The sequence below is a fragment of the Eubalaena glacialis genome, chromosome 17, assembly GCF_028564815.1.
Source record: "Eubalaena glacialis isolate mEubGla1 chromosome 17, mEubGla1.1.hap2.+ XY, whole genome shotgun sequence".
Classification (NCBI taxonomy): domain Eukaryota; kingdom Metazoa; phylum Chordata; class Mammalia; order Artiodactyla; family Balaenidae; genus Eubalaena; species Eubalaena glacialis.
Window position 1 is genome coordinate 84997449 of NC_083732.1, and position 26620 is coordinate 85024068.

General features: G+C 54.4%; 1 protein-coding gene across 1 annotated transcript in view; it reads right to left on the reverse strand.

Moving 5' to 3' along the window:
• The window catches only part of COL22A1 (collagen type XXII alpha 1 chain), a 247984-nt gene that overhangs the window by 84446 nt on the left and 136918 nt on the right, over positions 1-26620 (reverse strand). The window contains exons 23-36 of the mRNA XM_061171582.1: positions 22202-22255; positions 21498-21551; positions 20197-20250; positions 19204-19257; positions 15385-15429; positions 14781-14825; positions 14271-14324; positions 10754-10795; positions 7942-7974; positions 4937-4990; positions 4606-4659; positions 3774-3827; positions 1984-2037; positions 312-365 (exon numbers count right to left, since the gene is read on the reverse strand). Coding sequence (XP_061027565.1) covers positions 312-365; positions 1984-2037; positions 3774-3827; positions 4606-4659; positions 4937-4990; positions 7942-7974; positions 10754-10795; positions 14271-14324; positions 14781-14825; positions 15385-15429; positions 19204-19257; positions 20197-20250; positions 21498-21551; positions 22202-22255 — 705 coding nt within the window. The remainder of the gene's footprint in view (positions 1-311; positions 366-1983; positions 2038-3773; positions 3828-4605; positions 4660-4936; positions 4991-7941; positions 7975-10753; positions 10796-14270; positions 14325-14780; positions 14826-15384; positions 15430-19203; positions 19258-20196; positions 20251-21497; positions 21552-22201; positions 22256-26620) is intronic.

Below are 26620 nucleotides of genomic sequence, written 5' to 3' on the forward strand. Positions count from 1 at the left end.
AAGTTGGTGCGCTGAACTGAGAGAAAATGGACTTAGAGTCAGACTGACCAGCTCTGTGGCTCACCAGCTCACGGGATGTAGGAGAGCTGAATTAATCTCTCAGAGCCTCGGTCCCCACCTCTGTCAAATGGGGATCCCCCTCCCCTATGGGTCCGCCGTGAGGGTTAAATGAGACAACTGCAGGGCTCCTGCCGCCCCTCTGTTTAGGATCCTGGGTCCTAAACCAGGTCTGAGCAGAGCGGGCTCCTGCTTCCCTGCTTCTTAAGAAGCTGAGAACAGCTGCTGTGTGCAGAGATCACACTGCATCTTACCTTCTCACCGCGCTCCCCGTGTTTCCCAGGGGGGCCTCTGGTGCCCGGGGGGCCCTGAAGAAAGAGGGGTTATTGACAAGGTGAAGTTCAAGAGGGCCCGCAGCCCCCAGAGAAGGGCGATCAGCCCCCTTTCAGTTAATGATTACAGCTCTGTCCCCACTCATTCCCCCCCCGACTTAAATTCCTCGCCGCCATCTCCCCCCCGCCTGCCTTAGCTGCTCCTCCCCTGGTCTGTCACTCAGCCCTGAACACGAGACCTCTAACCACGCAGGCATGTGTTTCCTGATGCCCTGCCTGCCTTGGGCTGCAGCTCTCAGAGGGGACCTCGGGGAGGACGAGGGTGACCTAAGAACACAGCCTTGGCATCATTGACCTGCTCCACCTGTGTCTTCAGAGTCCCCCAGAGGTTGACTTTTTGAGAGAAGGCTCAGGTGCAGGTGCTCCACGGAGGCACCAGTAGGGACGTGAGAAAGAGGAGGATAGGCAGGTAGTGACACGTTCGTGTAACTGGAGCTCGGTCCTGCTGGGGGCTCTGGGGGCCAACGCGGGACACACATTCAGAGTGGCTCCACCAGGAGTGGAGAAGCTGGGCCATTTATACACCCATCAACCGGGGATGCTTCTGCTGGTGGTGGCGCTGCTGGCCACGTGTCAGGTGGCTGCACAGTGAGGTCTCTAAAAGCCACAGAAAACCCTCAGACAAAGGAATGCAAGGTTGGCTCCTGGAAGTCTGTGGCTGGCACTGCAGTGGGGAGGGTGACATGATACAGGCAAGGGTCCAGCAGTATCCATGGCAACCACTAACCACATGACTCAGTCTCCCTGTGCCTCGGTCTCCTCCTGCATAAAGTGGGGGCTATACTAATATCCACCTCCCAGGGTCCCGAGGAGTCAATGAGCGAACTCGTGTAAAGCACTTACAACAGTGCCTGGCACACATACATGCCCACATTTGTCCTCTGAACTGCTATGATTATTAACAGAAAGGTTGGTGACTGAACGGGACTGGCCTCAAACTCTAACAGTAACAGTTAGTCAAGTAACTGTAACAGTTCTCTGTTACCCTTGACTAGATGCCATTGGGTGTTTCATTGCACACGTTGCAGCTGAAAGCAACGTTCAGGTGGACTTTAAAGCTGGGGTCCTTAAAGCAGACCCCTGGGGCCCCCACAGGGGAGGCTGTCTCCCTAAGTCAAGTGCAGCAGGAGGTTAAGGGTGAACCTGCACAGCCCGCGCTCTCCATCTTGAAGATGAAAAAGCAGAGGCCTCCAGGAGCCCCTCACAGAGGCCTGACAGCCGGTTAGTGGCAGAGCTGTGGCCAGACCCTGGGCAGCCCAAAAGTCAGGGCCTCCTCCACTTCTGTAGGTTCATTTTGTTTCTTCTAAGGCAAATTCTGACGCTGACTCCAACATCAGTGATGCTCACAGCTTTCTGCAGTTAAAACAGTGTCATTTACCACCCGGAGATCTCACGAGTTACCGAGAACCTCAGGTTGGTAACTTTCTAGGTGACTTTGTTGGAACATCAAGTTCTTCCATCTGTGAAATGGGAGTAAGGATGCCTACACCCCTGAGTTTCGTGGAGGGTAAATGAGTTAACTCGGGAGATGGGCACTGTGGAGCCACAACCAGTGTTGGTGTCCCTGCCCTCTCCCCCAACCCCGATTACTCACTGCACTTCCTGGGGGGCCACGGGAACCAGGGGGACCTACAGGTCCAGGAGCGCCCTATTCAGAGATGGAAGAAGGTTAGAAAGGCCCAGGGTATTGATTATAAGCAGCTCCCCCAGTTTCCCTCCAAACCTGCCTTCTACTCAATCCTCCCTGATTTGCTGGAAACGTTTCTAACCTGAAACTCCCTGCACAGATAAGATGAACCTCCCGCCCGGGTGCACCCCAACTCGCCAAGCCTCCAATGAGTGGGACTGCGGCACAGAGGTGGGAGACAGGAGGACAGAAGCAGCCTAGGACCTTCCTTGAGACCACGGCACGGAGGCGGCAGAGGTGGGAGTGTGCTGGGCGGGGTGGGGTGGGCAGAAAGGAAGGCCAGGTCCAAACATGCACGTGTCTCGGGTGGGGTTTGGCCTCTATCCTCAGAGCATGGGGGAAAGGGAACCCCGAAAATGGGACAAACTCTTCAGACCTGCGTCGCAGAGAAGCATGCTCTGGTATAACGCAGGCCGACCGTAAGGGCATGAGCAAGCCTCGGGGACCAGAGAGAGGACACGTGAAGCAGCCGTGGGTTGGACAGAAAGAGGCATCCCTGGAGAAGGTGCCAGGAGGGACGACCTGGGCTTGGCGACCGACCGCTGGTGGAGGGCCGAGGGGGAGTTCGCGGTGCGGACGGTGGCAGAAGCCTCGGCCACGCTGCTCTCGGTCTGGCTCCCTCTGAAGGTGCCGGTGCTGTTCACGGAACAGGGGCACCGAGGGGGGAAGCCTGCGTGTGTGTGTGCGTGCGTGGGTGTGCCGGTGTTGCACCTGACTGGCCAATCAGGGCATGTTTCCCGGAGGAAGTGGATTTGAACACCGATGGCTGGACGAGTGCATGGCGGGGGAGGTGGGTGAGGACACTCCAGCTGGGGCACCACCCGGGAGACGGGGACCCGGGGACTCCCAGTACTGGAGCCTCCTCACACTCCTTCTGCCCCCACGCCCCTACACTCGGCCTCCCCCCCCCCAGGCTGCGCTCGGGCGGGTCTCCCTCCAGGAGCAAGGAGGACTGGCCGCGAGCCCCTGCTCTGCGACATCCACGCCGCCAGCTCCCGGGGCCGACCCCGTTCCCGCTAAGTCCCAGGCGCGGCGGGCTGGGCGGTGCGAGCAGACTACAGCCGGGCACATGGGGCCTGCGGTCCTGCCCGCCTGGCACTGCTCCTGCTCTGATGCCACCGCCTCTCCTGGGAGTCCCCGCGGGAGTCGGCCTTGTCCTGCGTCCCGCCAGCTCCCCGGAGAAGCCTGGGCTTGGGGCTCCGCTCCGGTAGACACAACGCTAGTCAGAGCTCAGGGGCACGAGGGCCGACCCACGGAGATTCTGGGCCTGAGGGAGGCGAGTCAGGAGCAGCGAGCGCGTGAGGGTACACGTGTGCTTGTCTTCCTGGAGTTGCTGGAACTGCATTTATACGTGTGCACGTCCTTATATGGGGTGTGCATCTCGGTTTCCAAACGTGTGGATGTGGATGTGCACGTGGGCGTGCTTCTCAGAGTGACAAACTCGTCTGCGTGTGTCCATGTGTGCGCCACCCACGTGTGTGCAGAAGGAGATTCCTTTCGGGGCTGGCATGTGGACGAAGCCCTGGGATGCTGGGGACGTGGCAGAGGTCGGCACGTCTCCGGTCCTGGCTGCTCAGGCGGCTCCAGCCCCGGCCAGGCCCCCAGCGTGGACGGCGCTTTCCCGGCCCCCTCCCCACACTCTGCTGAGAGCTGGGAGCCCGCCCAGACCCACTCCTGTGGGGCCCGGGAGGACTCACGGGGCTCCCAGTTGCTCCGGGCGGCCCCTGCGCGCCTTCCTGCCCCTTGGCACCCTGCATGGGAAACAAAACCGGGAGGTGAGAAGCCACAGGCAACGCCGTCCTCGGCCCCACGCGGGGACGTCAGGGCACCTTCATCCTCAGAATTAGGTGATCCGAACTGAAGGACCGGGAGCGGGTCTAAAGGTGCAGAGATGGCAGCTCCTGGCCTCCGCCATCGTACTCCGTCCTCACCACCCCGGGACAGCAGCACCCACCCTTTATCTTGACGCAAACAACGTTCAGAGGGACAGGCCAGCCCAGGGCACACAGCCAGCCGCGGCCCGTGGCATCCGAGCCCAGACAGGCCGCTCCCACGGAACTCTCCGAGAACACGGACAACTGCCCAACAGAGAGCCAGTTAAGAAGCCGAACCTGAGGGAAATGCGATCAAAATGCTACCACACACCAGGTGTCATGTCACCTGGAGCCGCCAATCGGGGCTGGGAGGGAGGAGGGGACCTCCCGCAGCTGAAAAGCCTCGGGGACCCCTGGTCCCCAGCACGGCTGCCGGCTGCACAGAGTTGGGGAGGGAGAGCGTGGCGGGAGCCCAGCTCACCGACACCGACACTTCAGCCACAGAGCAGCGACATCCTGGGCCCCAGAGGTGGGGCCCGCCCCCGGGGGCTGCATTTTGGGGCGCTTTGTGAGGTCCTCTCTGCCCCAGGGCACTGTGGCAGTGCCCCCTGGTGGACACTCCCGGAATGCCAGGTGAGAGGGGCCAGCGAGGGACGGAGGCGCTGGCGGGGCTTTCGGGTCTAGGAGCCAACAGGTGGACAGACGGTTTTCTTACCGGTGGTCCAATGGGTCCCCGAGGCCCCAGTTCTCCAGGATGACCCTGTGATCCCTGAAATGAAACAACCTATCAAGGGACTAGGTCACACCCCTGCTCCGGGCAGATGGGGGAGGTGTGGGCAAGTGCAATGGGCATAATTTGAGATCCACGGAGGGGCGTCCTTGGACCCCTAAGGGAGGAGGAAGGGGCCACATTCAGTTCAGGGGGCTCCTGTGCGCAGTTCAGAGCTGCAGCCGCTCAGCCCTCAGACGTCCCATCTAACCAGCCGCCCAGAGTGAGGGGCAGGGGCAGGGGCAGGGGCGCGGGGTGCAGAGCCCAGGGCACTCACCGCTTCCCCAGGTGCGCCGGGATTGCCCTTCTCTCCTTTGGGCCCTTGTTCTCCCTGTCGGTGGAGAAGCAGAGAACAGCAGACATGCTCAGCCCACCCTCAGGTCAGACCGCACTGACCTGCCTGTCCTGCACACGCCCCTTTCGTTGGAGGAGAAGCCAGCACAGCCAGCAACTGCCCTTTGCAGGTTCCACGCTGCTTTCTACTCACGCATGGGCAGATTTTGGAGACCCTGCCCCCGAGGCTCCTGCCTGCCCTCCCCCAAGCTCATCACTGATCCCCGAGTTAGTGTCTGCACGGCCCTGGGCTGGGGGCGCCACTCCCTCTGCATCAGCTGTTGAGTGGAATCGGCACAGTACACCTCGGAGAGCCTGGATTAAATGAGGTTGCTCTTGCAAAGAGGTTTTCAACAGATGCAAGCTCATTCCTTCTAGAATCTCCATTTCCCACCAGCTCAGAAGAACGCACTCTGGCTCCAGTCACCAGACAACAATACCCTTATTTCTAGCATGGTTTCCTCCTACAAAATTTCCCGTGGGGGGCTGGGGGATTTGCAAAATTCTTTTGTCTGGTCCACAAGTCACTGGAGATACAATGTGCAAAGATGAAAGGGCTTATGGCATGGATTCAGGTGATGCACAGGGAAGGAGTCTGCACACGCTTTCTACCAGCTGGGGGAAGGAAAAGTGCGTGGCAGGAAGCGGGCTCAGGAACCAGGAGTGGTCAGGTCAGGACAGAGGAGAGACCCTGGGGACTCACAGGCAAGATGCTCAAGGCATTTCTACCCAGGGCCTGAGAGCCAGGAGGCAGAGTCTTCACTGCAGGGGTGCACACTAGGTGCCCATCAGTAGCTGCTGAATGCTGAATGCAGGAGCGTCGTTCTCCCCCAAATGCCCCCTTGGTGATGTCAGCCAAGCCAAATCCCTTCTCTGGGCTCAGCAAACGCAGGGCGCTGGCTGGGCGTCTGGGAATCCTTTGCAGGCTGAGGGGGTGGAGTCAGGCTGCCTTCCCGAGGTGGCTGCTTCTAAACCAGTTACAAAGCCTCACTTAAGTTCTTAACGGCAATGTCTCCAAGCCTGAGGCTGCCTGGCCCTCCCTCCTCCAGCTAAGGAATGGGCTCCCTTCTCCTCTCTGACATCTCCAGACCTGCTCACCATCTAACAGCCCCTGCTCTGTTCTCCACAAACTGCCATCACCACGCTACCTCGAGGCCTCCCCAGCTGGGGTCCCTGACGTCCCCAGAAGGTTTCTCAATCCTGGAGCAGGAGGAAGAGGGGCTTCCCTTCCAGCCCTCCTCCCCCTCTTTATTCCCCTTCTTAATCACGCTGCAAACTTTGCCGCCCCTCCGAATTTTGCAGCCCCTCCCCGTGTGCACACAGCTGAGAGCAAGGAGAAATCAAACAGAAGAACATCTTTCAAAACCATCAATACAACACGGTTACCATGGCAATGTGGCAGCCCCAGAGGGATTCATGCAACAATACACAATGAATCTTTTTTTTTTTTTTTCATGGACACAGATTCCTTGATTTGCATCTGAAAGTGACTTCCTGGTTTCTGCACAGCTCAGACCCTGCAGGAAGGTGGCACCACTGGGATTCAAAGAGGAGGCTGGGCAGACCTCTGGCTCTCTCTCAGTCCCTTCCCATGGGCGCACCTTGGAAATCATCTTTTATGGAGCAATTCCTTTAAGCAGAGGCTGGATATGCAGGTCTGCCTCAAGATTTGGGGACTCAGGGTGGGTGTGAGGGAGGGAGACCCAGATGCATTGGGTAGGTGGATGTGGTCCTGGAAGAGGAAGACGGTGGGGCTCGGCCAGGGCCTCATGGCTGACAACCAAGCCTCAATTGCTAAGTCCAGGAAGGCCCTTTGCAAGGTGCTTCACTCCTCCAAGCCATGGGCCATCCCTGGGCACAGGGACGGTCACAGCGACGCCTGCATTGCACCTGCCGCGTTCGGGGCTCTGCTGCCTTGTCCCTTTGAGCCCTTCCTTTGAGAGAGGAGAGGACCCAGCCGGAGGCCCAGCCTGCTCTTCCCCCGCGTCTCCCAGCACTTCTGCAGCCCGCACTGCCCCGTGACGGCCCTCCCGCCCTCGCTTCCTCCCTGTTCCTCCTCCAAAGCAGCTCAGAATCCTCCTCCTCCTTCCGCAATGATTCCGGTGCCGACTCAGCCTCTCTCTCTCTACTCTGTTCTTTTCCATCAGATACAGGGTCCTTTTGAGCTTCTTAAGTCATAGCTACTTAAGAGTGGAAACAGGGAGGTGGATCCTCCACACAAGCCCCTCCGCCGCCGTGCGTGGTGCAGCGGGTCAAATCCTAACAGCGGGAGAACCACGTCCCTGAGAGCAAAGGAACCAGAGGAGGCCATTTGCTGACCTCAGGGCAGGAAGAGACCCTGAACACGCTCATTTCCACGGGGGCTGCTCATGGAAAGAGGAGGGAAAGGTTCCTGGAGGCTGCGGCCATGGTGAGCATCCTTTTCGGTCAAGTGTTTTCATCTTCACAAGAAGCCACAAGCTGTCCCCCTACCAGCCACACCTCCACGCAGGCCGGGTCCCCTCCGCCCTCCGAACTGCCCCTCACAACCTGTCCCTTCGAGGCCCTCCAGGCCCGGGGCCCCTCACTGCGGACACCCACTGAACTGCCTGCTCTGCCCTTTGGTCTTCTGTCAGCCCACATGACTCTGTCCTGCTCAGAACCACCGGTCACTCCCTGTGTAGTGAGGAGGTAACTTTACCCAAAGAGAGGGCTGGCCTTCGCCCTTGGCTACTGGCAGGCAGCCTCCAGGCCCCTGGAACCTCCTGTCCGACCCTGGAGCTGGTTCCTCGCAGGGGCCGTCCCCACTGGCTGCCAGGACAAGGTCAGGAAGCCCAGATGCCTGGCAGCGACCGGGACGCAGGGGCTGAGAGTTAGGACACAGCCCGGGCCCAGCTCCCAGAGCCCCCGGGGATATCGCGAGCCAGGCTGGGGGACACCGTGCAGCACCGAGGAGTCGCTGCTACTTACTGGCATCCCTGGGTGCGGTGTGAACAGGGACGTCTGACAAGGAAACCACAGAAATGAGAAGGACGTGAATCGACGTTAACAACCTGCCTCTGACAGATTTACCGAGCAAGAGAATACAGCCCCGAGGCCTCCTTTAACGATGACGATGACTAGTTTTGACAGTTAGGATCCCACTCTCCTTTCAAGTCCCCGAGCGGGTATTAAGTCTGGAAAGCACAGTGGTTAGCTGTGGGCACGCTGGAGTCCCGCAGCCTGAGCTCAAAGCCTGTCACCTCCACCTTAAACTGTGTGACCTCGGACACCCGCCAGCTTCTCTGCTCTCATCGGTGATATGGGCTGACACATTCTCCTCTCAGGGTACGGCGGGGCCGAACCGGAAGAATCCATGCGAGTAATCAGAGCTGTGCCTGGACCGCTGGATCCCTCCAGCAGACTCCGCTCCTCACCGCCAGTGGCTACTGGCAGTGATGCAGGTGACAAGGAAGCCAGGCTGTGGGACTCGGCTCTGGGCCCAGGGAGCCCAGCTGATGCAAACTCTCTGTCCCAGCAGCTGAGGACCCCACAGACTGGCCCCCGCACGGCCGTCCCTCTGCGTTGCATGAATACTTCCCAGGCGGCCTGCTTTCTCCCATCTCAAAGCTGCCGCACCCGCCGCTGCCCTGGCCTGGAACGCGCTTCCCTTCTCCTTTACCTGACTGACCGAGCCCACCCTTCAGAGCTCGTGTTTGAACGTCCTGTCTTCAAAGATCTGCCCCCCGTCCCCACTCAAATATAAATGAGGCCCCCTTGCTATGTACCCTGCTCTTTGCCTTGACAGCATTTACTATGATCTGCAGGATCTGTGTGTCTGGGCCGCCATGTGACTAGAGTTTATCTCCCTGACGAGGCAGTTTAAGGTCCACAGCAGCCAAACTCTGCCAACATCTGGCTCACAGCAGGTGCTCAAATATAAGTGAGTGGACAAAAGGACATCGTGGACGCTAGTCCAAAAATGCAATGAATTCAACAAGGAAGGAAAAAAAGGAGACTTCCTACGCCGTGCCCTCCATGTCTCCAAATCCCAGTCTCGTCCCCAAAAGAAACCACTGTTTTTCAGTTTAGCATATTTTAGACCCATTTGTATCTATTTGCAATTGCAATTATGAACGTATAGGAATGCACAACTTTGCACGAGAGTTATACAAATAAGAACAGCAAGCATTGTTATTTATGGTTGTTGATATGTATTAACTCATATATTCCTCACAGTAAAAGAAGCAGTTTTATCTGCTTTTGCCCTGCTTTTATACGTAAGAAGATTGAAGGACAGAGAAAGAAACTTCTTAATGAAGTTCACACAGCCAGTGAATGCTGGACATCACGTAGGTGGGCTGCAGAGTCCGTGTTAGCCTTCACACATGCTGTAATTCATAAATTAGTTTTTCTACTTAACTTTGCTTGAATATTCGCATCTTTTTAAAGCCATATGCGTAGTGCATGTGTGTGTGTTTAATTTTTATGAAGTAGGATTCCATGATACACATATTCCGTGGTTTAGTTAATTCTCTGCCTCTGGTCATGTAGGTTGCCTGTAATTTTTCATTATAAGCAACACCACGATGTAAATCCTTGTACGTGATTTTTTAAATACACACAATGCAAATAATTCTTCAGGCTAGATGCCTAGGAATGGAATCTCTAATCTAATGGTTAGACAGACACTTTATGATATGTTAAGACCAAGTAACCTCTCAAATAAGTGTTACCAATATGCCTCCCACCAAAAGGCAGTGCTCATTCCCTGCAAACCTGCCTACATTAAATATTACCAGTCTTAAACAACAATTTTACACGGCCAGTTCTGACTCTAAATTTGATTCTGAAATACTTGCTGCGTCTCATTTTGAGGGGCAGGTGTGTGGGGAGAAAACAGTGGTAGCATCATGATGTAACATACAGAAGACCACGGAGGACGCATCTTTGTCACACTGCAAATGGGATTTCTGGGTGTCCAGGCTCTCTCATCTCCTGCCCTCCATATGAGGCAGTCCCCTGTTGTAGCTATAAATGACCAATCCCTACGTGCCCCGCCATGGCCAGCATCTGGAGCCATGTTCACCTCCCCCGAAATCATCCAATCAAAGCACAGAATATCAAGGCTGGGAAGAAACATTCACATGAAAAAAAAATGCAAACTATATTCCCATATTTATATAGCCTTCGTTTTTTTTTATTTATTTAGTATTTATTATGTACCAGAAACTGTGCAATGTACCTTGTATTACTTCAGTTAATTTTCACTACAAATGTACAAGATAGCTAGGTATAACATTTTTTCTTAACAGATGAGAAGACCAAGTCTTTTTGTCATTAAATAACGTGTCTAAGACCGCAGTGCTGGTGAATGGCACAGCCAGGATTCAAACCCACTTTTTTTCTGGCTCCAAAGCCCATGCTGTTACTCACTACTCATCCCGAACTCACAACGCCCATCCTCAGACATGCGAAGGGTAGAAGCATGAGTCATGGCTGTATATCTGTGTTGTAGTCTTACCCTGGACAAACTGCTTCTTGTCTCTGGACCTCTGTTTTCCCCACAGGCAAGAGGTGGATATGGATGCTCAGTGTCTAGCCGGTGTTCTAATAAACAGTGACTGTGCTTGCTGAATAAAATAAATCAATAAGCACAAGGTGGTTCCTAGTGAAGCTTATGCATTTTTGGATTACAGGACCTAGGGATAAGTCTGGCTATTGACAAACTCCCTTAAAAAGATATTTATAACTAAGTGGTATGTGTGCAGAAGGAGAAAGGGTTAGAAACAGAGTAACTTACAGTTCCAGGTAATCCCGGGGGGCCTGCTGGACCCGTTTCACCCTGGATGAAGAAATGGAAAATAAATTACCATTAACCCTCTGCCAACTCTGCCTATCCTGGGATACCTTTCCCAAGACAACAGAATCACCCACCCCACATCTACCTTGATAGATAGATAGATAGATAGATTCCAAATTATAAAATACTTCAGACATATCAGAACTTTATCTTGAGGAGTATCTATGCTGGTATGTGTAGCTGTAGATCGTTTATATCACTATATACTATTCCATGGTGCACATGGAAGTAAAGTGATCCATGATCCATCTTTTCTTTAAAGTATAAAATACTTCTTTTTTATTTAAACATTTAACAGATAACCAATTGTTTAAAGCAAAAACAATAACAATGTACTATAGGTGTTAAAACACAGGTAGAAGTAAAATGTATGGCAACAATGGCACAAAAGCTAAAAGGGAGAAATGAAGGTATACTGTTACATGGTTCGTATATTTATATATGAAGTGGTATAATAGCACTTAAAGATTTAATTGTGGTAAGTTAAAGATGTCTACTATAAACTTTAAAGCAATCACTAAAATAAAACAAAGGAGAGATAGAACTAATAAACCAATGAAGGTAATAAAATGGACACGATCCATCTTCCTGTTGATGACATTTACGTGATTTCCCACCTGCTGCAGCCATAACCGTGCTGCAGCAAACCTCTCCACGCTGTGCGCTGGAGCCCAAGGGCTTGAGCGCCCTTAGAAACTCCCCTGGGCCCTGCCCCACCCTCTTCGAAGGGGACAGGCTCTTTTCAGGGGCCTGACGGGTGACTATAACATTCCTGTAAACAGCACAGGCTTGGGAGCTGAATCACCTGAGCTTGAAACCTAATTCTACCATTTTATATATGTTATTTTACTTAACATCGGCTCGTCTTCCTCTGTGCAAAATAATGACGATAGTACATCCAGCTCACAGCATCATCTGGGGGCTGACTGAGATCGTCAGCGAGGGCCCACTGAGGAGGATATTGTTATTACATTTGCCCCGAGGAAAAGAGGTCACTGGCTACTCCACCAGGAGGTGCGGTCCCCAAAGCCCGTCATTGCATGTGAGCCACGATGGTGTCAGGACACGGATGTCGAGGACCAGGTGTGTTCCAAGCAGCCCAGGGTCAGGCCTGTGGCAGGCCTGGGTCCACTCATGGTTATTAGCGGACAAATGAATGAATAAAGTTGGCTTAGAGAGAGGCAAGGCTGCTCTTAATAACAACAATAATATGATAATAAAATGTAGTTATACTGTCTTCTACGATTATTTCTATGGTTATATAGGATTTAACTGCAGGTACGACTTACTTTTCTACAGGCATTAACGCCTCTAATCTCCGCCTAAATGCCTGTTAACAGAGATGCTTCCGTATTCCCATTCCACGAAAGCAACCACACTCATTCACCTGCCCAAAGTCACACAGCCAGCAAATGGCTCAGGCTGGTTTTAAACTCAGAATCCAAGCCCTGAACTACTCACTGTGCAGCATTTCCCTGACTAAAGTTCCAGACGCTTCAGAGAGAAAAACCCTTTCTCAGCGCTATTTGCATTATCCGAGTTTACCCGATTCTCTTCTTTTTTTATAAATTTATTTATTTATTTATTTATGGCTGTGTTGGGTCTTCGTTTCTGTGCGAGGGCTCTCTCCGGTTGCGGCGAGCGGGGGCCACTCCTCATCGCGGTGCGCAGCCCTCTCACTGCCGCGGCCTCTCCCGTCGTGGAACACAGGCTCCAGACACGCAAGCTCAGCAGTTGTGGCCCACGGGCCCAGCCGCTCCGCGGCATGTGGGATCCTCCCAGACCAGGGCTCGAACCCGTGTCCCCCGCATTGGCAGGCGGACTCCCAACCACTGTGCCACCAGGGAAGCCCCGATTCTCTTCTTGACACTGTCGACCTCGTGCTCCAAAACCAATCTCATCCAAACCAATTTACCCTCCATTAAAAAGTCCAAATGACCAAAGCTGAGCGTGTCCCAGTGGAACGTATGAATAGACATAAACAAGAAGAGGGTTGGAGGGCGTCTCGAACCCCGAGAGCCTCAAGGCCACCTTTCTGGAAAAGCCTCCCCCACCCCCAGGGCTGCAGGGTGAAGGAAGGGCCAGTGGGCCAGTGGGGCAGAGCCCAGGCAGCTCTCTGACTTAGAGGAAGATGCTTGGCTGGAGAAGGGTCTTTGAGTTTTGTAGTTAATGTGACCGGCCTGGGTTCCCATCCTAGCTTCTCCATAGTTTAACTCTCTGAGCCCTAGCTGACACAGAGGCATTATCACTCTACTTTCCAAGATGCCCTGCGGTCAAAATTCTCACAGTGGCTGGTGGGGAGAAAGTGGACCAGAGAATTGAGGCAGGGATGCTCAAGGCACAGTCAGAAGGGGGCAATGTTGCCTGAATGTCTTATTTTAGATTTTTTTTTGACCAGAATTGTCTGTTATTACATATTTCTCTAGGGGAAAGAAAAGCAGGCCAGACTGTTCGGAAGCTTGAATGTGATTCTGCTGAGGCCCTGGCAATTCTGCCAAATCAATAAAACGGGCTTAATGGTCTCGCTGAGTCCTCTGCATCCTGGAAATGAGTTTCTCAAATAAAAACTGCATTTCTGAAAAATCCAGGAGAGCAGCAGGCCTGAATGGCTTACCTACCAAAGCTCTTTCCATTCCAGGATCTCTATTTATAGATCGCAGGTCTGTCCAGAACAAAGCCCTCAGCCTTCAGCCCGAGAGAGGGGGATGGGAGTTGAGAAAGGTCGATAGCAGGACCTTGGAGGGGAAGAGCGTGCAAACTTGGGAGAACAAGGTGACAGCACCGTGCCGGAGAGGGGCACCAGGGCCCCTTGGGGGTCGTGGCCACTCCTCAGGTTCCCCTCGGGCCAGGCTGGTGTGAGGTGTGGACCTGGTCAGAGCCAGGACGCAGGGTCCAGACTGAGGTCAGGTCTTGACTCCACCGCCCTCCATTCACGCAGCCCTGGGAAAGCGGCTTGGCCTTTCTGTGCCTCAGTTTCCTCCTTTATAAACTGGGGGTGTTGCTGATAACATGATCCCTCTCCGGTTGTCACGAGTGTCACCTAAGTCACTACATGTGCAGTGCTTCCCACGATCCTGGCGCACAGCGGGCCCCGACCCCCGCGGGCAGGCTCCTGAAGGCTGACTGTATTCATTATTCTCCACCATTTCGTAGAACAGACTCGAGCATCCACCGATTTCGGTATCCGTGAGGGCTCCTGGTACCACCTGCCCACGGATTCGGCTTGTGTCAGCATCACACAAGGGAGGCAGCAAGGCGGCCAGCAAGGAAGGCACAAGGAGGTCAGAGAAGATGCTCAGAACCACACACCGTGTAGAACCAGGACTGTAAGCCAGGCCACCACTTTGACTCCAAGGAGTTGCCCTCTCCACTGAACTGCAGGCGACGCACATCAACTACAGAGGGAGGTTCTGCGACTCATGGACCGGACGACCAGGACAACAGCAGAAGCTCCTACCTTTGCACCTCGGTCACCTTTCGGTCCCGGGAGTCCCAGTTCCCCTTTCTCTCCCTGCAGAGAAAGACAAAAGTAGGAAACATTAGCGCTCGCCTGAGGGTAATGGCCGCCTCTTCCAGGCGAGAGCAAGGGGACCTTGGGCAAAGTATTGTTTATTTCTTCCCAACCTGCCCTGCCGTGGTGAAGACCAAGTTCAAGGACAGCCTGTCAGTTGCGTGTGAAGCACCGAATTCTGCACCTGACAGATAACAGCCCCAACCGTTCCCATGAATTTCATCTGAAGCTGCTCCACTCTTTTCAGAGAGATCCCGCAGCCACTGTCCTTTTGTTCCAGCCCACGGACCAGAGCGGCCTGATCCCCTTCCTTTTCTCTTCCATACACACCGAGGAAATACGCTCTAATCCCAGCCTGAATCACCACCCATCCCCCAAGGGTCAAAGACTGCAAAGGGGGCTTCCCTCCTCGGGCACAGGCACGTGGCCCTGTGGGAAGACAAGGCCGCCACTCACCTGTTCTCCTTTCTCTCCTGTCACGCCTGGGAGCCCTGCCTCTCCCTGTGGAAAGAACACGGCGTCCCTGTTCAGTGGGCTCTCAGCAAGGGGGCTCTCCCGTGGTCCAGGGTGAGGGAACTGTGCTCTCTACTGCCTGCCGTCCGGCCCCCCAGACACCTCGGCTTAGTGGGGGTAACGTGGAAAGCAAGTTCTAGAGAGTCTGCTCATGGGGAGTCCCCACGTGGTCCGCACTTCGCTACTCTCTCTCCCGGGAACCCTTGTTTCGCCTCTCTTGCTGTCCGACTCCTCATTCCTTTGGATCAGCCACGATGTCACCTCCTGGCCACCTCTCCCGACATGCCCCAAGTCTGAGCGAGAGGACCCCTCTGCCCCCCCTCACCTGCATGGCACCCCTCGCTGCACCTGTTCAACTGCTCTTGGTCAGTGGTGGTGACCCCAGTACCCACCACAGCGACAGATGCGTAGGACATGCCGACCGTCATGGGGTAAGTAAATGAGTGCACGACGGGAACGTCGTGAGCTCCAGGGAGACAACTGACTGACACAAGGCATAGCGCATACTAACAAACGAACGCACTGAATGAATGGAGGTAGAACAGACCTTCTCTCCAGGTCGGCCTGCCAGGCCCTGCTCCCCAGCTTCACCCTGGAGATAAAATAACAGACACCCCATCATTTTCCACTCGCATTACAGAGATGGCTGTCGTCCCAGCTGGTCCCACACCCTCAGAGCCCCCGTCAGCCACAACCCTTGATTCTCACACAAGCAGGACAAGCGTCACAGGCTTTGAAGACCCGAGTGGTTAGCATTTCTGGAAAGAGGGCGTCCACACTCCCGCACATTGTCTTTTGCTTCCCTCAAAAGAAACAGCTTCCGGAGTCGCCCTGACAGCATTTCAACAGGTTGAATCCACTCGTCCTGAATCTAAACACTCACAGTTCAAAACAACGAGGAGCTGAAATCTGTGAGTCCCAGAGGCCCCCCCGACTCTGAGCTCTGTGGCCCTTCAGGGAAACCCAGAGCCCAGGCCGGGTCCAGTGATGGAGAAGCCGTTGACGAACCTGTCCGAGCTGACGGGCCGTTCCGAGGTTGTCGTGCAGACTCACTGGTAAACAGAGGCGCCCGAGGAGGAGCCCACGGGCAGGTGCGAGGTCTATTTCCCTCTCGCATGGTGTGTTACAATGAAGGCCAGTCTTGGGTGAAATGCTGTTAAACATGCAAACTTATATCGAAAGCAAGCCCCCAGCAGGGATACACCGGTTCCAGTAGCGTGGATGAAGTTTTGTTCCCGACGAGCATTTTGTGGTCACGGTGAAGGAGGAGGGTGCAGGACCAGAGAGGCCTGTTCCCTGACACCACGGCACCAGGCTGCTGTGCTTACCAGGTCCTGTAAGTCACTGGTGCGAAGAGGCAGCTGTTGAGTGGGTGGGTGGAGGGCCTGCAATTTCTAACCAGCCATGTGTCTTAAGAAACACTACCTTCTTGAATGACAGTTTCTTCCTAAAATTATTATGGTACTCAGCGAAACCTTTATGTAGGTTTCCATAAGGAAATGTGGTTTTCTGGTAAGTAAATGGACACATGAACGAATGAACAAATGAATGAACGGGTATGTACACACATAAAGATTTTCCCTGCAGCTATGCCAGATTCCACTGGTAGTGAAGGCTGTACCACATATCAAAGAGGAAAAAGAAAGAAAAGAAAGCAAAGAAACTAAAAGCACTGTTTAGCATGAAGCACACATTCTATCCTGTAGCTCTGGTGCCACCGGGGTAACTGGTGTCTGGAGTCAGTGCAAATAGAAATTCTAGACGCACTCCAGTTTTCCCATCAATTCCCAGTGTTTACAAGCACAATTAGTAAGAACTGTTCTAACCGGAATTGTGCAAATACTTGCTATGGAAATTGTCACTTTAAATCTGCTAGGACGGTCACACCTTTGCAGTGGGAAAGGCGCTGGGGGGCTGAGTTTGGGTAGAAAGCGTTTTGAAGGCCATCTGAAGTGCTTCCTGAATCCTAAGCCAAAGCACAGCCCATGGAGAGCCGGGCAGCATCCGGAATTCTTGACACGAGCCAAAGAGGTGATGCATCCGCTCAACCCACAACCAGTCCATTCTCTGGGCAGACTCAAGACCCGCCGTCCAGGACGTAGCCATAATCTTCTTCCAAGATATTTATCTTTAGCTGGCATATTGTCAAGATAAAGTAACTAGGACTCCTGCCAGGTCTCCTTTAAACTACAAAGTATGTTCTACAAGCATCATCACCGCAGAAATTCACAATTTTGAACTTTCTAGAGAAATTTTTTTAAAGTACCGCACTAGAAATCGTACAAAAATGACACGTGAGCTGTAGTAACAGACCTCTCTGAACCTTTCAGCCATGAGGGGTGAATGTAAATACAAAACATGGAGAAGGAAAGACGAAAGAAACCCCCGAGGGCACCTCAGTTTCACCCCGATACTTCTGACTGATCACCTTCATCCACAGAATCGTGCACAGGGAACTCGATGGGAACAGATTCTTCTGAAGACTATTGAACGGAACGTGGAAATTCACACGGTGTAAGCCCAGAAGGGTGTGGCAACTCAGAGATTTGAGGAAACACAGCTCTAAGGTACAGGTGACTCCATAAAACCCACGGAGTCCAAAAAGGAGAGTAACAGGGAGTGATGGAAATGCTGCAAGTTATTCTGGGAAATGCCTGAATTTCAGCCAATCACTCAGACCCTGGAAGGTGGCCTTGCTGCTTATAAGACCACGTGATTCACCCCTAACCGGCACCTCAGGGCAGGGCATGCCTGTTTTTTCCATGCTGTGACAAAACACAGCAAGTCACACATCATTACATTTCAATCACTGGGGATCATTATACATGTTTTTTTAAAACACGAATGTTGAGTCTTAAAACACGAAGGGCCGCTGCGCTCGCAGGTGGCAGCGGCGGCTCGCTGTGTGCCGATGGGGGCAGGGGCCAATAATCAGAATCTGGGGTCCAGGGCGGGCGGGAGGCTCCTGGTGGGCACTCTTTGCACACGGAGTCCAGCCGGCGTCCTTGAGACAGCTGCGGTGCATTATAGCCTGTGGTTTCCACCTGGTCTGAAGAATGCTTGCTCCTTGAAAAAGCGAGGCAGCAGGGAACCCAGGGCCCCGGGATTTGCCAATCAGCCCTTCACTGGCCAGCGAGGTGAGTCCAGGCCACAGCTGTGCCCTCGCTGGGCAGTTTGTGACCCACCCTCCGTCCAGTGAGCCCTCGCCGAGAGTCCGCCAGGTGCCTGCCCGTGGGCCGGGGGTGGGAGCTGGTGGCCGAGAGCGGGTCACCGTCTTAGCTAGTGCTTAACCCAGTAGACTCGGAGGCCCTGTGACCGGAGGGAGAGGGCTCCCCATGCGCTCTCCTGTGTGGACACACGCCTCTCCGGAAGCAAGGCGCTGTGCACACGCACACACCGTGTACACACCCCCACCACACACGCACACACACCCCATATACACAGATACACATGCACACACATACGTACACCACACACATGCTACACCACATATACATACAGATACACACACACGCACATACGTACACCACACACACACGCCACACCACATATACACACGCACACACACCCCATATACACAGATACACATGCACACACATACGTACACCACACACACGCTACACCACATATACATACAGATACACACACACGCACACACGTACACCACACACACACGCCACACCACATATACACACATACACACACACGCACATACGTTCACCACACACACGCACATACACACACGCCACACCACATACATACATACAGATACACACACACGCACATACGTTCACCACACTCACACACACACATACATACACGCGCACGCAGAGTCCAGCCCTCTCTCTTCTGTACCCACTGCACTCTGAGCCCAGGCCACATCTGAGATGCTGAACTCTACAGATGAGCCCAGCCGAGCTTCCTTGCTTCTGTAGGGGTCAGGGGTCAGGGAGCATCGGAGGGAGGGAAAAGCTTAGGGGACAGGAGAGAGAGAGAGGAGGGGGTACTGACCGCCTCGCCTCTTCCCTCCCAGGACGAGCCAGACAGCGATGCTGGCCTTCTTCCCAAGGCTCCCGCTCTCTCGGGGGCTCTCTCCTCCAGCTGCACGGCTCCCGGGCTCCAGGAACGCACTGTCCCCTTTGCTCCTCTGCCCCAGGGGTGGCATCCGTTGTCGCCAGTCCAGGGTGTGTCCCCACGGACCCCCCGACCCTGCCCTCGGCCTTTCAAACAGCCCCTCTGCAATGACCCCGGCTGTTTCCTGCCACACCCCAGCTCATACAGACGCTGGGCCCTGACAGCTGAGGTTCACACACAGCCCCAAACACACCGTTTAGAATGACAGACGTGATGGGGAAGGAGTCCCTACCCGCGGGCCAGGCTGTCCGGGCAAACCGTCTGCCCCTCTGTCTCCCCGGTCTCCCTGTAAGGAACACAAACAGGAGTAAACAGGAGGGGCTGGTCTTGGAGGAAACAGCCTCAGGACTAGGTCCAGGCTGGAAGGAAGAAAACTGCTGGGACTTAAGTGTTACTGAACCTCTTCAATTCTGTGTGACCAGAAACAGCAGCTCAAACCACCTCCTAGATGCCATATTCAACGGCTCTGCTTTTGATTTATAAAGACATAAGTGAATGGAAATGAGGGATGTAGAGTAGGGAAGATATCGCCTAAGTGCTTTTGAGACTACAAAATACTTGGCTAGTCCTTATCTTTTGTCTTGAAAGATGAGAGAGGAGGATGGAGAATATTTACATGAAATGCCCATAAAATTAAGTTGAATCCATACTTATTCTATATCTTGTCATGAAAAAGTTAAGCTTCTAAGTCTGCTTATGGAAAAGGATGATGAATTTTCCTATAATATCCAAAAGTTGCCTTTCGAGGGCTGTTGACATTCACCCTTGAGCTTAATGCCTGTTATGAAAAGGTGAAGTTCACTTGTTAAAATTTTGGCTGTATGCTTTTTTAATTGTCCATCTGAAGTGGGTAAACTGTGAACTTGCTTCCCAATTTTATGATAGTTAACGTCTGACTCTTTTCTTAATGATCTTACTGTAATGAGCCCCACCAGAGTATTTTTTAAACTGAAGTCTCTTATTATGTAAGAGTATCTGAAAGGTTTTTCTCCTTGCAAATAAAATACATACATATTTCTAACAGAATAATTTTAAAGTCCTAGGCCTCCAAATCTTTCCCCAGTTACCTATGTAGGAATAAGGGGCTCGCCCATATCTGACCTTGGAAATCCAAACATTTCTGAGCCCGGCATGACTCGGAATCCAAATGTGATCCAAGGCCCAGGCAACCAACAATCAAAAATCTCTTTGGCTTCTGTATTTTGGGTTCCCAACTCACACCAACCTTGGGTCCTGGCAGGCCTGGGGGTCCGTTCAGCCCATCCTTTCCAGGAGGTCCCTGGGCCAAGAGGGAAAAAAACAGACCAACATGAAAGGCACGGTTAGGGAAGCGCTGCACTGAGTTGCTGCCAGCCAGGAGCAGCTTCTGCAGCCAGAAGCTGGTCGGCCTGGTAGGCGAGACACGCAGGACTGGTCCTGTGTTCCAGCTCTCCGGCAGCGCTCTCGCTGCTGTAAAGTGTTTGTGGGTGAAACTGTGTGGACCACGTGTTCAGGAACGTCTGTGGGTGACAGTTAACCATGCGTTCCAGGTTTGGACCCGTTCGCCTGAGAGTGGACGTCATGGCCCTGAATTTACGTCGAGAGCCTTAGGCCTGGTACCTGGAGCTCAACAGGGCCGAGCATGCTGGCATCCAGCAATCACGTCCCTTCATCTACAGCCACCAATGGATCTGTGGTCCAGTGACAAGGGGACAACCACCGTGTGCTGCACAGTCGGATTTCCCTCTGTCACCCTTTCTCCAGCGTCCTGACCCCCGTCAGCTCTGTGGGTCGCACAGGCTTTCTGTATCCACAGCCTTCCCCTCCTCTGTTGGCCCCATCAGAGAACCAGCGTAAGGAAATCCCTTCCGGACGAGCCGAAGCCTCCTGAGGGCCGTCACCGGACCTGTGACGGCCCATCACGGTCACAGGCCACCCCTACCATCCTGCCCTGAAGAGCTACAGGCCAAAACGGCAGGCGACACCCAGCTTCAAGCTGCACCCGCTTCCTTGTGTGGAGACATTAAGGTTCAATGAGCTCTACCCTCAGGACTTAAAAGGAATGAGAAGGCCCAGATCCCTAGGATCTTTTGGTTGGGAAAGAAGAAACACAATCAGCATAGTGACGGGAAGAGCTCTGCCACATCCTGGACCATGTCTCACGTCTCCTCCTCCATCACTTCTGTGACCCTCTGTCAGTGTCCCTACAGACGAGAAGCCACACTTTAAACAGCAAAGGACTTTCGAATGTCCCTTTGAGGTACAAGAGCACAGGTGGTGGCCTAGGGAGAGGGTGCTCCAGTCTGCATTCTGGCTGGGGCCATGGGGGAGTGGCCCCAGGAGACAGGGCACATACGCGACAGGCACCACGGAAGGAAGAAGGCAGGCTGGGTACCAGGGCCTTGGTCCCCGCTGACAGGGAGGAAAGGGCATGGAGCGTCACTCGCTGGAAAGCGGCCTGGGTGGCAGCTGAAAGGGCCCGGCCACTCCCGTCACAGAGGATGGGAGAGACGGGACAGTGCAGGGAGGGATGCTCTGGTCACTCACCGCCTGCCCAGGGTGCCCAGGTTTTCCTGGGAAGCCGATCTCTCCAGGCAAACCCTGAAAAGGGAACCAGAGGGGAACCTTCAGTCTGACCTCTTCCGAGCATCAGCTCCCTTCTCCCAGCACCTTTCCTGGCAGGAGCCCAGGTCTCCAGCTCTGACAAGGGCACCCAGGGGTGGATACCCCTCGGGGGCATCTGGCTGTCCTTGATGTGGGCCACGGTGAGACGTGGAATCGTCACACCTCCAAGGCTGGCCGGCGCAGGGTTCGTCTGGTCTGCAGTCAGGGCCACCGGCACCTTCATTCCCGCCTGGAGGGATGGGTGGAAACGCCTCCTTCTGCCCCACCCAGCGGGACCCCACCCCTCCGCTTGGCCTACAGGGAACTTTCCCAGAGGGCTCCTGAAATGCGGGAGGGGAGACAAACCACACGCTCCTGAAAGACCTCAAAAGGACGACCCCAGCCCAGTGTGCCCCTCCCCCTGCGTCTCTAGGAGCAGCCAACAATGCGCTGTGTGAGCTCAGATGCTACTTCCAATCGAAGGGGCTCCAGGGCTGGCTGCTGGTGGGGCCCTCCTTGCTCACGCCTTTGCTCTGCTCTCGGACAAAGAGCGAACACGTGGCTCTGCACCATGATGTCCCTGGCTCCCAGGGCCACGAACCCTCCATCTAAGTGCCCTGGGGAGGGAAAATCAAAACCAATCTCACCGGGGGGCCTCCGGGTCCAGGGGGGCCTGGGACGCCAGGTGGTCCTGGGGGGCCCTGCAGAGAAAGAGCACAGCCTGGGTTACAAACGCGCGTGGAACAGCCTCCTGGTGACACTGTCCTCTGAGAGGGGAGAGGGATGGGGACCAGTGAAGGGGGGCGCTGCCGCTTTACTTGAAATACCGTATGTTTTCAACAAAAAGGAACGAGAGCAAAAAGAAAAGGTCTGAAGTAAAATCTGCAAAATGGTACCATGTGTACTATCTGGGTGGTGGGATAATATAACTGTCTGTTATATTATCTATTCCAATATATATTTAAAATATTTGAGCAATTAAAATAAATACGTACGCGCATGAACACACATACACACGATGGGTTAACCCGTTAACAAAAATCTTCTAGAACAGTGGTTCCCAAGCATTATTCAGCATCGAATCACCTGGGGTCAATCAAGAGATCTGTTCAAACCCTCTCTCTCTCCACTACACACGTTCTAGGAGATGCACCTCTGGCCTTTGCTTGTCCAGGTGTCTCTCCAAATATGCCCTCCCTCCCCTGTCTCCCTGCTCGGATGGATGTCTCCACCTTTCTGAAATTTTCGGCAATTCCCCATGCAGAATTAATCGCTCCCTCCCCCAAGCCGAAGGCCAGTGTAACAGTTCTCATCTGACCCCCGAGCCCCCGAAGGCAGAGCCCCCCCTCTTGCATCCCCCCGCATCTCATCTCGCACAGCAACAAGCCCAGGGCTTGGAATAGAGCAGGTGCTCAGTAAGTGTTTGAAGAAGCCAACTGCATTGAACACAGCTGAGGAGAGCGCTGTGCATTCCGAGAGAACATCACATCGCCACTGGAGGGCGATAAATGCTAAAAAATGGCCAAGTTTGCCGCTTCCGCGGACAGTTCCCTTTTCTCCCTCTGGGGGCGCTGGTGAGTCAACAAAGGGCAGAGAAAGGCGACGTTTACAGAAGAGAACTTTTTGGTGGCACCTGGACCTAGTTTTCTACGTAGCTCACTCCGTGCTGGAGAGCCTTTGGGGATAACGTCTACTTTTATTAGGAGACATCTGCTTGGAGCTGGAGTAACTGAATGGCCAGGCAGAGCTGGACAGTGGCCTGGGTGGGTACCGATGCAGGGTCCCCCTAATGGATGAGGACGGAGGTGGGGGAGGGCACCAAAGAAGGCTGGTGACCTCACCCCTATCGTGGCTCAGTCCTGCTCCACCCGCATCTGCTCCAGCTCAGCTCCGCTCACCTCCCGGCAAAGCAGGAGCCCTGCAGGTGGCACTCCCAGGACCCACCCCTCCATAAGGCATGTTCCAGGTGACCTTTTTACATCATCCTGACCTCTGAGGCTCTCACAGCAACCTCAACCCCACGGAACTCATCCAAGGCCCCTTCTCACCTCATGCAGCTCTCTCTCTCTGATAGCGAATGGGATACACTTAGCTTTCGTCCCTCCTTACGTTCCCTGTGATGCTGACGGCCCCTGGAATGCGCTGGCCTCTTTCAAAGTGATCGTTCCAGGAAGCTGGCCTCCTGACCTGCTCATTACTCTGACCTTGTTTCCCCTTCCTCCTCCGTCTCCTGCAAACGTCCCTGCGGGCTGCTGCTGTTTGCTTGTTTCACTCTCACAGCACGTTAGGGGAGACAGATCTTTAGGGATCCTCTACTGGAAATGAAACTTCCTTGTTTAACAATAAAGAAAACTGAGGCTCAGAGAGGGTAAGGGCTCCATCTGAGGTCACAGAGCCATCGTCTCCAGTGGATCCTGAGCAGTCCAGCTGCTGCAGAACCACCTGGAAAGCTCGTCGTAAATACAGGTAAACAGGTCCCTTGATTGGACTCTAAGGCACAGGTCTGGGACAAATTTGAGGGGCCAGTGACTTCGGAACACTCCCCAGGTACCTGTGGAGAGCAGCCAGGTCTGGGAATTACCTGTGTGGACCAACTCCATGCAGCACCCTAACTACCATCCTCACTGCTGGTAATACTACAAGCCCAGGGTTCCAGCAGGGACCCCTGAAAGGAGGGAGCAGGAAACACAGATGTAGGAGAAGGCCGAGGGGGCGGCACCCTCCATTTAGGGTTCACTCTGCCCTGAGCTACGTGCATTTCACCTCATCTTAATCCTCACGCTAATCCTTTCAGGCGGGCCCTGTTCATCCCGTTTTGAAGATGAGGAACTGGAACCTGGAGGAAAGTGAACCGGCATTAGACACGGTGGCACCCGGCACAATGTCCCTGGTCCTTCAGCCCCTCCCTTGTGAAGCGTCTGCCAAGCTCCCCGCCCGTCACAGCCAATCCACCCTTAAACAGCCTGATCTCCTGAAAGACTGTCTGTGCATTAAATGAACTTGGGGCTTTCAAGCCCAGCTCTGTGATCTCCGAGTCCACCACCTTCGTAGGACCACAGCACCTGGGTCGTTTCTCTGCATGCGGTACGGGTTAATAACTATCTGCCTGTTTGATGCTACCAGCTCAGGACCGAGAGCAGAATCCCACACGGTCATCAAATAACCACCACAAGGGCCTTACAAAGAGGAGCTGGAGGGGGCAGGACAGCCGCTCCAGACACGGCCACACGAGGGGCTGGCCAGTGGCCTGCGGCTTCCTTTCCAGCCGGCCGGGGGCGACCTGCAAGTCCCAGCGGGAAATGTTGGGGTGAGGGGTGGACAGCAGTCAGGACTCAATTCCAGCCAGCCTGCCCTGTGGACGCTGCCCCGGGGCCACACTGTGCCGTGTGACGGCCACACAGGGACACGGAGCGGCCGCCTCCCAGGAAGGCTGCGTCCAGCCCTGCCAGGTCAGAGGGGGCTCAGCTCCAGCGAAACTGTGTGCTTCTGATACCACCGCCTCTGCCAGCCGGGGGCAGGGAGTGCTGGGAGGATGTGGGTGCACAGGCCCATCAGCCATCTGCACCTGGCGCCCTCAGCCGGGAGGGAGCAAACGTGACTCTTAGGGCGCCTGCCACACGCTTGGCCTTCTCCGAGGTCTCTACACACGGGGCGCCATGACCTCGGTGGTCCCTGACTCCCTGGCTGCGAGCCCCGGCACTCAGGGTCCACACGCTGCCGCAGCTGATGGTCAAGGACGCGAGTGGAACCCCAGGTCTGCTGCCTCCTATCCACGTGGCGAGCTCCTGGCCTTGCGGAGGTCCACTTCCCCGGGCTCTGCAACGGGGGGTAGGAATCCTACAGCCCCAAGATTGAACATGATGATGCAGCAGGACAAGAGGTCCGGGCCTGGTTGCTGAGGGAACAGAGCAGTGGGGTGCATGCCCCATGAGGTGCACCCCAATTGTCCCAGGCTACGTGGCAGCCTCCGTCCTCTCACGGCCTGCATGTGAGAATGTTCTAGAGAATGTTCTCCCTCCCCCAGGAGGCTTCAGAGGCAAGGAAACCTCGCATCTGTCACCCCCAGCCAAAGTGCAGCGTGTTCATGAGTGAGAAGCATCATGGAGTCTGGGGGCACAGGAGCCCCGGGTGGAAGATGAGGTGTCGGTGGGTGACGGGATGCTGGCAGCACCCGCTGATGCCATGGAGGGGAGCGGGGAGCGAGCAGGCAGAAGCTTTGGTCCTTACATCAGAGGCCTCTGCAAAGTCCTGGGGTCTCTGGAGAAGCGGCTCCTGGAGGCCAGGATGGCAGGGGTGGAGGTCCTCCCTCCAGTCTACAAGTATCGGGCACCTTCCGTGTTCCCTCCGGATCTCCAGGTGACCCACCCTCCCTTCCAGAAGACTGCAGTCTTGCAGAGTAAATAAAATGCAAGCCCGTGACCTCCTGGGAAAGCCGTGGGCTTGGCATCAAAGGCAGATGGTTAAATTCCGAACAGCTGTTTGACTCGAGGCAAAGTATCTGGTTTATCCAAAGCCTGGTTTCTAAACATACAGAGTAGTAGGTACAATAATACTTTCTTTTCATAGTTTTTGTAGCAAACCCCTGGGTCCTGGCACATGGAAGAACTCATGAGATATTTGTTGAATCTAATTAAAAATACAGAAAATGAAAACAAAGAAGAAAGATGCTCTAAATGCACAGAAATCAAGTAAAGGCATAGTGGGGAAATCAGGGATGCATCTCAGAGGGTAGGGTGAGTTTGGTCTTCAAGGGCCAAGTGGGGCCTTGGCAAATGAAGGGGGGTCGAAGAGGGCGGGCACCACATGTGGACGGAACAGGATAAACGGGAACAGGCAGCTCGGCATGACTGGGGTGCCCAGTAAGAACAGGAAGCAGAGGCCCCTAAAACGAGGCAGCAAGTCTGGGGTCTGAAAAGTCCGGCTTTGTCTTTGAGGCAGCTCAAAATAACAGAGGTGTTCTAGAAGACAGACACAGTCAGATCTGTGCTTAGGAAGATATTCTGCTGTCCTTAGGATCACTAGGGAGAAGGAATCCTGGAAGAGACAGACCAGGAGACAGTGAAACC